At 43.4% G+C, this 15,208-nt stretch overlaps 1 protein-coding gene across 1 annotated transcript in view; it reads left to right on the top strand.

Annotated features, from left to right (window-relative positions):
* Positions 1-13,470, top strand: part of pdzd8 (PDZ domain containing 8) — a 45,244-nt gene extending 31,774 nt beyond the window's left edge. The window contains exons 4-5 of the mRNA XM_085295898.1: positions 9,139-9,301; positions 9,401-13,470. Of these exons, the coding sequence (XP_085152024.1) occupies positions 9,139-9,301; positions 9,401-11,748 (2,511 nt within the window). The 3' untranslated portion in view covers positions 11,749-13,470. The remainder of the gene's footprint in view (positions 1-9,138; positions 9,302-9,400) is intronic.
* Positions 13,471-15,208: the final 1,738 nt, after the last annotated feature.

Below are 15,208 nucleotides of genomic sequence, written 5' to 3'. Positions count from 1 at the left end.
TGAGGCGCGGTATGAAGAAGAAAAGAAAAAAAGCAAAGCAGAAATGAAGCATCGCCAAATATGTTTCCAAACCAAGCCAAACACTAGAACATATGATGAAGCACATCCTGCATTTGGCTTCACCTGCACAAGTGCCGAGGTAGGTCTCCCCGACAGAATTAGCTTCCCCTCCATCGGGAGCAGCGCTGGGCTCTCCAAACCACGGACCAACAGGATCCCACAGTCTTGATTTTTAGTTCACAAACACTTCTTATGACTAACTACTCCTGACATTTTGGAGGTGTTAGCTCCCCATACAGTAAAGTTACTGTGGGATACAAATAATATCAGGCTGATCCTGACAGTTTGTTGTAGGGCTGGCCGATATATCGAGTTTTTAAAAATATCGATATATTTTTATACGAGATATAAGATGTGACAATATCCTTTATATCGATATAGTCTATGTTACGTTATAATTATAGTTGTGGAACCACAAGTTTGCCTCTCTTTCGTCCACTTTTGTCTTTACGCAACGTTACTCGGCCTCGCCCCTCCTTCACTGAACACAACTCCCCCTCCTCCCCCATCGCTTCACCTGCAGGCAGCGACAAGATGGACACGGCAAATCTCCGTTAACGAGTTACTGCGCATCGCCCCATGCGTGGGGCTGGACGGCGTCAACGTGTTAACGAGCTGACCACGCTAACGAGCTGACCACGCTAACGAGCTAAGCATACTAACACCATCTGCACAGCCTGGAATCCTTTCATTCTCTCAAAAGTTGACGGTGTACCTTTTGTATGAATTCTGGTTGTGCTTGATGGCCGCGAACCGATGTAATGTGGAACACAGCGCTCAGCAATCTGTCAAATGTTTTAGTACAACTTTGCTAAGCTACGGAGCTGCACCGCTCGATGGATTGTCAGAGCATTACGGCTACTAGTGATGGGTCGGTCGCGAACGGAACGGCTCTTAGAGCCGGATCTTTGACGTGAACGACGCGAGCCGGCTCCTTATCGCGAGCCGTGGTTTTTTTTTTATTTTTCTTTCTCTCGCCCTCTCTCTCCACTTTCTTCCCGCGTCACTCCGCGTGCGAGCCTTGTGCTTTGCGCTGGGCAGAGGGGGGAGGGGCGGTAGTTACACTCAGTAGCACAGGAACAGAGCGGGAGGAAGAGAGAGAGAGAGCCAGGGACAACAACGTCACATTAGAAAGGTATAGTAATCATCCACAACTATTTTCAGTTGCGGATGATAAAGGATTCAGAAAGTTTATTCATGCAGGCCCATATGACAGAGAATATGCATCTTCTTTTTGTTTTCACATTTTAATTTATATTTAATTGTGTTGTGGTTTGCAGTGTTTTGTGTTGTTTCACTTTAAATTTGTTTAAAAGGAAAAAGCTGAAAATTTAAATAGTGAAAAGTTGAAATGTGAATAGTTGATTTTTGTATTATATGATTTATTTATTAGAGATGGACCGATCCGATATTACGTATCGGTATCGGTCCGATACTGACCTAAATTACTGGATCGGATATCGGAGAAAAATAAAAAATGTAATCCGATCCATTAAATATCACGAAAGCACCTCACAAAACTTGCAACACGCCGTAACTCACCTCAGAACGTTAGCAGTCGGAGCAGTATGCATCACGTGATAGAGCGGCTGTGGCATGCCGGACCTGTCGGTGGTCTGGATAGCATGTGGAGCTTCGCTAGCAACCCGGCATTTCATCTCCGACAAAGTTATCCCCGAGAGAAGTAAAGCAAGTGTGTAAGTCCATCTCTGAATGTTTGTAAAGCATTCCTGCGTTAAGCTTAACGAGCGACTGCCTCTCGCTCTCCTGCTGCTACTTCAATCATGAAACTGCTTAAATGATCAGCTGATCGGCTTTTCTGTCGCGAGTCCGTGTCTCTTGTTTGCTTTTGGCCCACTTTGCACCAGAAAGAGGAAACCAGCGGCTGAACAACAGCAGCACGTTTAAGCTTGATAAGCTGTTGTTAGAATGTATTTAATATTACTTTCTACTCGAGGATCTTTTTCTACGTAGCTGACGGCTGTAACTGTGCAGGGGCGGATCTAGCAAAGTTTAGCCAGGGGGGCCGATAGGGCATTAACAGGGAAAAGGGGGCACAAAGACATACTTTTCTTTCTTATTCTCATTTAAAATGTCGAGCTTTTAATAAATAATTATCTGACACCCAAAGTTTTAATTTGATGTAAAATGAATAGAAGTCAATTACTGTATATAGTAACTATTACGTCTAATATATATACCCTAGTAAGCTATAGTACTTTTTCCTTTGGGAAGGTACCATCTGTGCAGTCTGCAATTTTGTTGAAGAAAGATGTTGAATCTATTTAATATTTCTTGAAAAATAATTGATTTCTGTGCATTTTTTTTCACACTGCATCAAATTAAGGTTGATTACGTCGATTAAGCATCATGAGGTGGAGCGTGAGGGGTGGTTCCCCATTTTTTATTTATTTATTTTTGTTGTTGCTGGGAGTTGGAACCCTATTAGTTAGGTTGCTTAATATTTACGCTAAGTACTCTTTAAAATACCAGAATAGGGAGGATGGTGTAGGTCTAAGTTTATTAGATTGATCAGTATTGCTGAACTATGAAATATTTTTTTTGCATACAGGTATAACAGAATAGCTTTAGTGTAGTTGTTGTTTTAAACTTGAGTATGAACTTATACAAAATGCAGCAAGATATTTAAAAAACAGTTTTGTTGATTAAAAAACACTATATCGGATTCATATCGGTATCGGCAGATATCCAAATTTATGATATCGGTATCGGTATCGGACATAAAAAAGTGGTATCGTGCCATCTCTATTATTTATTACATTTTATGTGGAGTGAATAAATAAAAGTATAATTATGGTGGCCCCTAGAGACAAAGCACGTACAAACTCCGAAGCACATAAAAACTCAAAACACGTACAAAACACAACAGAAGTGCTCCAGGATGCTAGGGGGCAGTGTTGAGCTTTTGTTACCTAGTGACTACACAAGCCAGCAAGTACCAACGACCGGATTTGGTGTGTGGTAATAACAGGAAAATGAACTTTTTTTATTTTTTATTTGACTATATATGAATGCTTGTGTATAAATACACAAATACACATATGCTTTCATGCTTTCAATTGTGTAATTTACGAGATCTAGGTAGCTCTGTTTTGGAAGTTCAGAGCTACCTACATCACTTATGCTAGAAATGTGTTTTGGAGTTTGTATGTGTTTTGTCTCTAGGGGCCACTGCATATATTTATATATAAACATGTATAAATAAAACCACTTTTTTTTTTTTTTTTTTACACATTAGTAATTCCTTTTGTGCATAATTTTATATTATTGTTAATAATAAATTAATTAAAGCAACAAAACAACCTGAAGAGCCGGTTCAGAGCCGAAAGAGCCGGTTCTCTAAAAAGAGCCGGAAATCCCATCACTAACGGCTACCGAGGAGCCTCGCGGAGTGATACGCACTGTGCTTCAACGTAATATTAGCGTATTGTGTGTGTATAAGGACCATAAATGGCACCTGTTCAGAGACGTGTTTACGAAGTGGATTTCAAACTCCAGGCTGTCAGTCACGCAGTAGAAGCTGAATTACGTAGAGTAGAAGCTTATTACGCACAGCGTCTTTGTTTACATTTTGACTGTGTAAACAAAGACTGATTTTTTTTTTTGATTTTTTTTATTTTTTATTATGCACCAGGTTCATAGAGCAGTCAGGTCCCCCACATGTAGCATGTAAGTTGGGACATCGTACACTGATGGACACAGCAAAGTGCCTGGGATATTGTGTGGGAATATCTATGGCAAATATGGACTAGAGCAGGGGTGGCAACTCCAGGCCTGAAGGGCCAGTGTCCTGCAGGTTTTAGATCTCACCCTGGGTCACGACACCTAAATAAAATGAGTTCATTACCAGGCGTCTGGAGAACTTCAGGACATGTTGAGGTGATTTAGCCATTCAAATCAGCTGTGTTGGATCAAGGACACATCTAAAACCTGCAGGACCCCGGCCCTCGAGGCCTGGAGTTGGACGCCCCTGGGCTAGAGGTTCCCAAGTTTGACTTCCATGTGAACCATGTTTATAAGACCATGAATCCTTCACATTTTAAATGTGGCTGACTTTGCAGTAAACTTACTCTTATGTTCATATATTAAATTTCTCCTTCTACACTTGGTCACTGTATTTAAATACAAACTAATAGAACAGGTTTAGGAGGGTTTTGTTTTTTAAACAAATGAAACTGCAGATTTATGTCTTGAAAACGAGCTAATATTAGCACTGGGCCTTTGTGCTGCTGTATAATTGGGTGCATATGAGTGACAGTGACTGCGCGTGTGTGTGTGTGTGTGTGTGTGTGTGTGTATTTGCACTTGAGCAGGATGGACTTGTGTTCTCCTGCAAATCTATTGTAGGCATTGGTACAGCAGCTGTATACACACAGCTACAAGGCTGCTCCTCATCACCTACTCTCACCTTTCAGAACCTGAAGTCCCGCCCCCTCCCCGCCGTATGCCAGTGTATCATGCAGCAGATAATAAATAAAACAGTCAGCCACTGTGTTTGCAGAGTTGTTAGTTAATACCTTAGTGATATATAAATGTTGTCTAAATGAAGTGAAATTATTTTATCATTCATAGACACACATTACAACTACCATATTTTCTTATACGTAAGGCGCATTAAACAAGACAGTCAGATAAGTCTAACTTTATTAAACTCATTCTTCTTGCTTCCTCCACTTCTGTACCATTGATTCATTAATGCTGAATTCTCTCACAGCTGTTCTGTTCCCATGTTGTTGCAGTATATTAATGACTAACCTCGTATTGTGGATGGATTATCTCAGTTGTTCTCCTGCTGAAGTTTGGTCCCTTTACAGCATCCTGCCATGCGATTACATTTGTCCCTAACCATCGGGAACCCTCACGTTAACTTTTATCGAGTGAAAAGAAGTTACCGTTCATCCTCCAGCTTCACTGTGTTTATGCTAACATAGCTGTGTCGCTAGCAGTCAGGTAGCACATCATTAAATACCAGCTAGCCCAACTTCAGTAACCCTACAAACGTCACTGCTGTTTAGTTTCCTGTCTTCATTTATGTTGGAAGTGATAACAGAGCTGTACGTTTGAATTTTTTCAGAAATCTCTGTCAGAACATGGTATGTCATGCTTAGGTGGAAGCTAGCGAGCTAACTCCCTGCTAACTTCTAACTCTGTTAAATGTAATAAATTCAGTTTTCATGGATGCCTGGATGTTAAACTTAATTGTTACACCTGGTAGAGCAGCAACGCTGATCATTTTATTACAGATGAAAGAATTTAGACCGTTTTTAACTCTCAGTGATGCTGCAGTGTTTGTTTGACTTTGGGACCTGAAGCGACAGAGTTTAGGACCCAGATTCCTCTCCGATGCTCCTGACTACGGTAGCCGTAATGCTCCAACAGTCCATCAAGCGGTGCGGCTTCGTAGCTCACCAAAGTCATATTAAAATATTTTTGAGCGCCGTGTAGCACATAAAATCGGTTGAGGTCAGTAAGCACAACCAGAATTCTTTTTTATTTTATTTTTTTTATTTATTTATTTATTTTTGCCTGTCCCGTTTGGTTCTTCTGCCATCAGAATTGTTGTCTAAAGGCGAAAAAAGATGCCCAACGGATTTACTTTACCAAATGGACCATCCCAGCCTTGCCGTAATGGTCTATTTGATTCACCTTTTATTGTTTATTTTATTTATTTTTTATTTTCACTTGCTAGATACGGGACAGACTTGAATGAGGAAAAGAAAAGGGAGAAAGGAAGAGAGGGGGGGGGGGGAAACAGCGGAGAAGAGGGACAGGGATAAAGGGCAAAAAACAAAAACCAACTAAATAAGCAGACAAAAAAATGCATATATCGATCATCTGGATCACCTGTTGAGAAAGAAAAAATAAAACAAGCAGAAGAAAATGAGAGCAATACAATAAACAACATCACGATGATATATGGGAATATAACAGTAAATACAAAATATTAAACATTATTGTGCAGCACATAAGATCGACAGCGCACAGTGTGCTTTGAGGTAGGAGCCTTGTGTTCTGGGGGCCTCTGGATGTCTGGAGTCTTGATCTCCTCCATACCTGCTTCATGCCCTGGAGGACGGGGCTGTGGCCCCCCCCACACTCCCTAGCAGATCGTTACATGAAGGAACCTTTTAAAAACAAGCGCGTCCATGCTCACAGGTGTACACATGGGTGATCACACCCACAAACTACACCCTTTTTGGCTCCTACCTCAAAGCACAACCAGACCAGTTTTATAACGTTGTACAGCTGGTAATGTGTTTATTAAAACCTACTCTTCATAAGAGTGTAGAAAACCAAAAGTAAACACGCCTGTATTCATATAAACATCAGTCATTGAATCGTTTTGTAATTCTCATTAGCATGAGCATGACTCACAGTTGCACACTTAGTGCATTTTTGATCATGTGTTATGCAGTAGGTGCCTGTAGGATGTGCTGGGTTAACGTCTTCATTTTGGCCTGCAGCAACCTGTTGACTCTGCAGTGTTATAGTCTTCAACATGGCCAGATCAGATTAAATCTTGAGACACACACTCAATCTTTTTTTAATCATTTCAGAGAACATTACATTAACTTACCTTCATTTCCTGGAGACCAGATCGTGTCCACTACTTACCCTTCTCCACGATTCACTTCGCCGGGAACTAGGGCTGGGCGATATGACCCAAAATTCATATCTCGATATTTTTTAGCTGGATGGCGATATAAGATATATATCTTGATATTTTTTTTAAAGCCATAAGTTGAGAACAAAAAGAGAGTTCTTAGTCACACTGTGTCCCAGATGTCACACGGGCACTTTTATTTACATACAGCATAGATGTACATGAAGAAATTACTTAAAAATAAATTATCAGCATTTATTAAATAATCATGGTCCATAAATAAAAGAAAACAATGTTGTTTTTGTGTATAACAAAAAGCTCACAATTGTGCAGTCAAAATGTAAACTAATAGACGCTGAGCATAATAACAAAGAGACAGATTTCACAGCTGCACCACGTCTCTGAACAGGTGCCATTTGTGGTCCTTATACACACAGTACGGTAATATTACGTTGAAGCACAGCACGTATCACTCCGCGAGGCTCCTCCCCGGTAGCCGTAATCCTCCGACAATCCATCAAGCGGTGCAGCTCCGTAGCTTAGCAAAGTCATATTAAAACATTTTTTGACAGATTGCTGAGCGCTGTGTACCACATAAAATCGGTTCGCGGTCAGTAAGCACAACCAGAATTCATACATAAGGCGCACTGTCGATTTTTGAGAAAATGAAAGGATTTTAGGCCGTGCAGCCCCTCCGGGCTGCATGTCGTTAGCGCGGTTAGCTCGCTAACACGTTGACGCCGTCCAGCCCCACGCACGGTAACTCGCTAACGGAGATTTTCCGCTTTCATCTTGTCATTGCCTGCAGGTGAAGTTATGAGGGAGTTGTGTTCAGTGCAGGAGAGGCGAGGCAGAGTAACATTGCGTAGAGACAAGTGGACGAAAGAGAGGCAAACCTGCGGCTCCACAAGTATAATTATAACATAACATAGACTATATCGATATAAACGATATTGTCACATCTTATATCTCGTATGAAAATATATCGATATTTTTTAAAAACTCGATATATCGCCCAGCCCTACCGGGAACCTCTTTTTCTCCCCAAATGGAACTGTATTGTACCCAACATATCAGTAATACAACTACACACACAGGAAGCAAGTGGTGATGCTGTTTGTGAGGCAGACGAGAAAGGAAGCCAGTGAGCCCATTAATGAAGCACAATGAAGACTCACACTGAGCTGAATTATTCCCAGCCCCATGCATGACTGGAGTCCTGCTCCAGATTTTATCAATGTGCGACACAATGGTGCAGGCAAATACGCACACACTGACAGCTACACGCTAACATGTCGCTCTTTATTCTGTTTAAACACACTGTATGTTGGGTAGATCATTTAGAAACACCAGTTAGTGTAGCTGAGGGGAAGCAGAGTACTTGGAGGACACCCACCCAGGCAGGGGGCCATGCCGACTCCTGCAGTACGCTCTGCTGGTTGGTGCTGGGAAGCATCAGTGCTGACTCTGCTTCCCGCAGTTGTGTGATGAATGAAAATGGAGAGGTTTAAAATGTTAAGCTTACTTATCCCGTATAATGAGAAATTTTAAAATAAGAAACATTTGACATAAAGAGAATGGATCAGTTTTTATAAACAGTATATAATGTGATGTTTGACTTCATGTGCACCTTAACCAACTGTGCAGACTATATAGATCAGATGCTTATTCATGGACAGCACCAACTCACTCACTGCCTTCCAGCAGAACTGTAACAAATCCACAGCAGGGAGATTACAGTCGTTTGTCTCAGTCTGCTCACATCGTGTCAGCCCCCCTTTATTGTTCTCTGTAAACCAGACATGGGTCTCTTCATGTGTTTTCCACCTGCTCTTTCATCCTGGAACATCCAGTTAGGTCACAAAATATCAGCTTTTTTCTACCATCGGTTCTGTACATTACCACAATCAAGTTTCAATAAAACAACTAGGATGGAGTTGAAGTGCAGGCTTTCAGCTTTAATTTAGTGGGTTTAACAAAAAGATTGATTAAAAATGAATGAAGAAGAAAAACTCAGTGCATCATGGGAATCCCCCAGCAGCCTAAGCTTCAGAGATCCAGCCCTAACTATATGCTGTAGCAAAAAGGAAAGTTTTAAACCTGTGGGGGCACTCACTGTGCTCAACAGTGCTCGGTTTAGGTGCCCATCAGGTCTCAAAGATGGGGTCGGATTATTCAAGACGCTGTTTGTGACCGTTTCAAACACAGTAACCTGCTAACTCGGACTCATTGGAAGGAGCTTCAAAAAACAAACTAATTCATTTTTGCAATATTTTTTATTTCTCAGACCTAATTATTTACACTGTCTTCCAAAACAGCGTATGACTACATTAAACCTCTCTCACACTGTATTACTATACAAAGTTAAACATTTGTAAACGTTTGTGACTTTTAACCACTAGTCGGTCGTAGTCTTAAATGTGCTTTTTTTCCTTCTTTCTCTCTTGCATCAGACGGAGATTATCAAGGGGACATGTGGCAGTGTGGGGATGACGTTCAGGCACGTCACTGCCAGTGAGGGCGATGCAGTGCATGTTTGCATCGAGACAGTTTTGCCCAACTCCCCAGCAGCTTTGGCAGAGCTGCAAAAGGGTGATCGTCTCATTGAAATTGGAGGTCCGAGGTGTTTGTGTTACTTTCTAACATGAAACATTCGTTTCTTTGCACTTCTAATTTGAAACTTGCATGATCTCATTCTTCTTTTCTCGTTAACAGGTGTTAAAGTGACGTCCTCGGTTCAGGTACCAAAACTGTTAAAGCAGGCCGGAGAAAAGGTGTTGGTACTTTACGAGAGACCAGTACGTCATCAGACTCCCTCTTTGGGAAACCCGGCAGCTCTGCAGGAAGGACTTGAAGAAATTGGTTTCATGTCCCAGCAAGCAGGTTATGAGGAAGAGCCAGCCCCCATCAGCACCCTTTCTGACCTGTCTGACAGCAAAGACGTAGACTCTGAGTTTGAAGAGTTGATTGTGGAATCCAAGTCTAGCGGTGGCACTGCTGGGCAAAATAGCAGTGCCACAATTATCAGTGAGACCAAGGAGGATTTCTTACTTACAGTAAACCAAAGCCCCAAAAGGACTGTAGCCAACCTGGCTTCTAAGCCTCTTGGTACTATATCACCCATCCTCAACCGCAAGTTAAACCTGGTGGGTCTCCAGTCACCACTAAAGCCCCAGCCCAAAGAATCACCAAAGCCCTCCCCACAAAAGACCAGTAGTGATCCAGGGGAGGTTCTGCAACGCCCTACTGTCCCTCCCCCACCTCCCCCTTCCCGCCCTCCAGTTCCACCACGACCGCAGATAAGGTTGACGTCGGCATCCTCCGAAACGAGCCTTTTGGAAAGTGTGGATTCTGCAGCTGCTAATGTCACCGCTGCTCCTTCCATTACTAAGACGACCAGTGCTTCAGAAAAGTCTCCAGAAAAGGTTCACCGCGCTGGACCCGGTGAGGACAAGTCTGCCACCGAGAAGGCATGCGTCAAACAAACGGAGGCGAAACAGTCCAGCAAGGCAACGGACATGAGTGAGGAGGTACTTCCATCAACTGTGACCAGCAGCAGCAGCAAGGCCGATCAAGCAAAGGACAAAGCATCGGAGAGCTCCTCCAGTACACGGGACAGTGTAGAGGACCACTCCCTGTGGGAATCCACAGAAACCATGTTTCGTAACCAAACGGCACACTGGTCCAAGGCATCTGTGGTGTTTGAGGTAGAGAGCAACCATAAATACCTTAATGTGGCCCTGTGGTGCAAAGATCCCTTTAAACTGGGCAGTCTGATATGCCTGGGTCATGTGAGCCTCCAGTTGGAGCACATAGCTCTGGAATGTATGGCCACATCTTCAGGAGAGTACCAGAGCACCTTCAGGTTGGGGGCTCCAGAGCCCAGAGCTAACGTCAGTCGCACTGCATTACGCAGTCTCAGCACCCACAAAGGTTTCAATGAGAAGCTGTGTTATGGAGATGTTACTTTAAACTTCTGTTACTTAGCTGAGGGGGAGCTGGACTATCCAGTTGGGCTGGTGGAAAGAGAAACAGAGGGCAGTGTTCAGGAGGAGGACCTGAGGGAGAGGGAACCCGTCCCTGCAGCGCCACGCGAGGACTTGACCTACAGCGCGCTGCAGTTGCAGGAGGTCCGTCATAACTTCCAGGACACACAGTTCCAGAACCCCACCTGGTGTGAGTACTGCAAGAAAAAGGTTTGGACCAAGGCAGCCTCTCAGTGCATGGTCTGCGCCTATGTTTGCCACAAAAAGTGCCAGGAGAAGTGCCTCACTGAAAATCCTTTTTGTGTGGCCACAGCCGAACGCCGTGGAGCTGACCTCGAAGCCAAATCCACCATAAACCGCGCCACCACGGGTCTAACTCGCCACATTATCAACACCAGCTCCCGTCTGCTTAACCTTCGCCAGGTGCCCAAGGCTCGGTTTACCGAACAGGTAGCCGACGTGGTGCCGGGAGCGGTGGAGCCCTCGCCTAAACATACCCCCAACACATCTGACAATGAAAGCAGCGATACTGAAACGTACACCAGTGGTGCCAGCCCCTCAAAGCAGCCAGCTGGAAGCGGTGGGAGCAGTAAACTGGTACGTAAGGAGGGCGGGCTGGACGACAGTGTGTTCATAGCTGTGAAGGAGATAGGTCGCGACCTTTACCGGGGGCTGCCCACAGACGAGCGCTCCCAGAAGTTGGAGTTGATGCTGGACAAACTGCAACAGGAAATTGACCAGGAGCTGGAGCACAATAACACCCTTCTGCTGGAGGAGAGGGAAGCCACAGATGCACGCCGCAAGGCCCTTATCAGCACTGCCCTGGCCAAGTCAGGGGAGAGACTCCAGGCCCTCACCCTGCTCATGATTCACTACCGCGCAGGGATCGAGGACTTGGAGTCGGTGGAAAGCACTTCTCCTTCAGAGCAGCGAGGCTTTAAGGGCAAAGAAGAAGGTCTGGAGGAAGAGGCGCTCCTGGGGACAGAGGTCTACGACAGCGACATGTGCAGCCCCGTAGATGTGCCGCTGCTGGACGACATTACCGAAGAGCAGATCTGTGTGGAGGCTCTGCACTAAAATAAGACTGCATTTAAAATACGGGGATGTGGGCGTCGAGCGTCACCTGTAATTTGTTTGTTTCCTTTTTCATGTCAAAATGAAAATAGTTTCAAGGCCGTTCCTTACAAGGACCGTACGGTAAAGCCGCTATTGATCTACTGATTTCCATGCGTGAGGTTTTTAAAGGGAAGAATGAAAGTTGCACGTGAGTTATCGAACGCCAGCTACACATTGATCCCTTTGGTTTCCTGCGACCTGAGAATGTCACTGTATGCATTTAATGCAGGTTGCTGTCTTACCTTTTATTTTGGAGAACAATTATGAAACATGAAGAGCAACAAGGGTTTGTATTGTTGGCTGAAGGATCCTGCGAGCAGTCCTGATTTTTCTTTTGTAAAATGTTTGAGTTATCACAGCGATCGGTGGGGTTTCACTTCTGCACATGTGTCGTTTATATATTGTTTTCCTCAGTGTTTTGATTGGTTGGTCTGTATTCAGACAATCTGTTGTTTTTATTTTATTGTTCTTTAAATGTCCCTGGGTGCAAGATGATCCCATCGAGTTATGAATATTTCTGTAAATGTTATATTTCGTTGAGAACATTCCTCCGGTGTGCACAGCGGTTCTGTGGCACGTTGTTGGTAAGTGTGAGAGAGACATGATCTCTGAATGTGAGCCGGGAGCCTGTGTGATGTTGAAACCGCTTTAGCACCTGTGTTTTCAATCCACACCTGGTTTGATCCTGATTGTTTGCCTTTAAGTTGTTTCCAAACGAATGTCTGTTCTTTTCCACGTTGTGTCTGTACACAGCTGTTTGGCACCACCCTCCCTCCGTCCTTTAAAATGCTGAGCATTAAGTCTGTTTGACTGTGTCAAAAAACAGCTATAGCTCCCAAAGCGCCATGATCTTCATTCACTGTTTACAGCTGCTGAGAACAAGAAGACATCTGCGTGTTGGGGAAATCTGCCCGTAACCCTGAACACAGTCCTTGTGACATGTCATGTGATGCTATAGAAGGAGATGTACTGTATGAAACGCTCGAATAGAAGAAGCCTTTTGTTGTTAAATAGACTTCATGTGTAAGTTATGAGGAGCTAAAACACTGCAGTGAATGAAGTACAGGAGCAGCAGGTGTAAAGGCAAACCTTGTCACTGTTGTGACTATGAGAATGTCTCATCTTTGCTGACAGCAGTTGGTCTCTGATGTTCACCTGTGACTCGCTCTGTGTCCTTGTGGCTTCTGGTTGAACGTCACTTTGTCAGTGGAGAGCAGGTGTGAATGGGTGAAGTCAGTGAAGCTGACCTATTCAAAAGCCACGAGTGAAGATCTGCATAGACGAGCCTACAATCTGCTCTTCACACTCCAGTGTTACCGACTGAAGATCCAACAAGATCAGAAATGTCCCCGTCTGCTGTGGTTAATCTGTTGCTTATGTGCTGTGGATATTGACACACTGGTTGCTATAGCTGTCTTTTGATCTTTGTGCAATATTTGTTTTATGAAGCGCTGCTGCTGCTTTTCCTCGTCCACTGAACTCACACGCTTCTGCCCCCACTCACAGCCCTCCCCGTGGAAACTCCACAGTGAGTAAAAGCTCCGCCCACTGCTTTGACCACTGCTTTGAGCAGATTGAGATGGTGTGTTTTTTGTGTGTATGTATGACGGATGTTGTTTTTTGAGAAAGCCTCGTGTGATGAAGCTTTATTGTACATACGCTAAATAAACAAAATCACATGAACTCCCATTGGTTCATCGTGTTGTTGCTTCTCTGCTTGAGCGCTAAAAAAAACGCTCTTTACTACCAGTTTCATTCACACAGACGTTCAAAACGCTTTTTCGCTGTGCCCAAGTTATTTCGAACCAACACTTATTGATTAATGCGTCAGGAGAAACTCGGGGCTTATGACAGTAACATTGATGCAAGTCTTCACGTGATGACCGGCACACCATCGTTCAGCCTTTGTAGTGAACTCAGCGTCACAAAAAGCTTTATTTTACTATCAAGAAGTTCCACTTGGAAGGCCAAAACCAAAAGTTAGCTATGACACTACTAGCATGGTGTATTCAGATTGAATTTGGAAACGTAGTGGCTTAAAGCCAACACCATATTTCCCACAGAAACCAGGACCATCTATGGATGGGAAAGCTGCTCAGTTGGGCCTGTTTTCATGAGAGGTGCACCTATGACGCTACATGCAAAGACCAGTGTGAATATGTATGATGACAACGTTGTACAGTTTGACTTCTGTGCTAAAATTGCCACACAGTAGGAAAAGTGCATGTATGTATTTATGTGCATCAAAACCTCAGCCTTTACGTTGCTCTAAGTGCTCAGTTTCAGATCGATTGTTCTACTGTTGGCTCAGCGTGAGGTCAAAGAAAGGGAACATATAAGAGGGTGTTTTAGGAAGAGCTAAGCTACATTTACCAATCGGGACCAATGGCAGTGTGAAAGGCTGTTTTAAAGCCGTTCCATTCTCAATATCACTTGTCGAACTTTCCTTTCGATTCTCATCGAGCTCTCGTTGGCTCCACATTGGGAGTGACCACCATTGCCAAAAAGCATTTGTTACTTAATTACTCCCAGGAGCACGTCATTTGTTACACTACTTGTTACATTACTTTTGCATTTCTCTGTAAAATGACCTGAAACACATTCTTACATAATTACCAGTTAACACTATAAACCTGTAGGCTGCAGGTGCACACACTAACACAAATCCCTATCCTAACGAGGACACACGTGTCTGTCTCAGTATTTAGGCATGAACACAAAGCAAAACCTGCACAGACTTTAAAGATTACAACAGTGACTGTGCTTTAGAAACGGAGACTGACTACTCAACACTGCTCTTTGTGTTGAAGTTTGGGCTGTGAATGCTGCAGCCTGCATTCACTTCAGTCTTGGCTAGCTTACCGTTAGCATGCTGTCTGTGCTGATGTCTGCAAAGAGCCAAAGTTGTGTAATACAGTTGTTCATGGCCTTTTTTGCTGTCTGAAAGAGACGTTCCTTCACAGACATACAGAATAAGACTAACCTGTGAAAACACTTGACAGCAGCTTCTTAATGTGGAAATATTCACAGTTCAAAGAGAAAGCTACTTTGAGCTGTGAATAGTACAAAGCTACGCTGAAAGAGTTCATGGAGACAGAAATAAGGTCCCCTTCTCTACGCTGCAGTAGTTTCCTCTTGAAGTTTTTTAGAAGTTGTTCTTTGAAACCCAAGAAAGTTTTTAAGTTCCAAGTGCAAGCCTTTCATTTACCGTATACGAGTGGCCTGACGCCATGTCTCAGTACCTTTGCTGTATTCTTTGGTTGCACTAGGTTAACCCCCAAAATAACCAACCCATTAATGTCTTAAACAATTCTTTAAAACCTCTAAAAGGTTTTTCAAATGATCCTTTAAGTTTAGAATTTGAGTTTAAATGTCTTCATTTTGCCTTTAAGTCACATATTTAATTAATTCATTAAAATTT

Source organism: Mchenga conophoros, linkage group LG13 (genome assembly GCF_057382185.1).
Source record: "Mchenga conophoros isolate Kocher_MC1m ecotype Shallow Benthic linkage group LG13, M_conophoros_male_GT1.1, whole genome shotgun sequence".
NCBI classification, from domain to species: domain Eukaryota; kingdom Metazoa; phylum Chordata; class Actinopteri; order Cichliformes; family Cichlidae; genus Mchenga; species Mchenga conophoros.
This window is presented reverse-complemented; position numbering and strand designations above follow the sequence as displayed.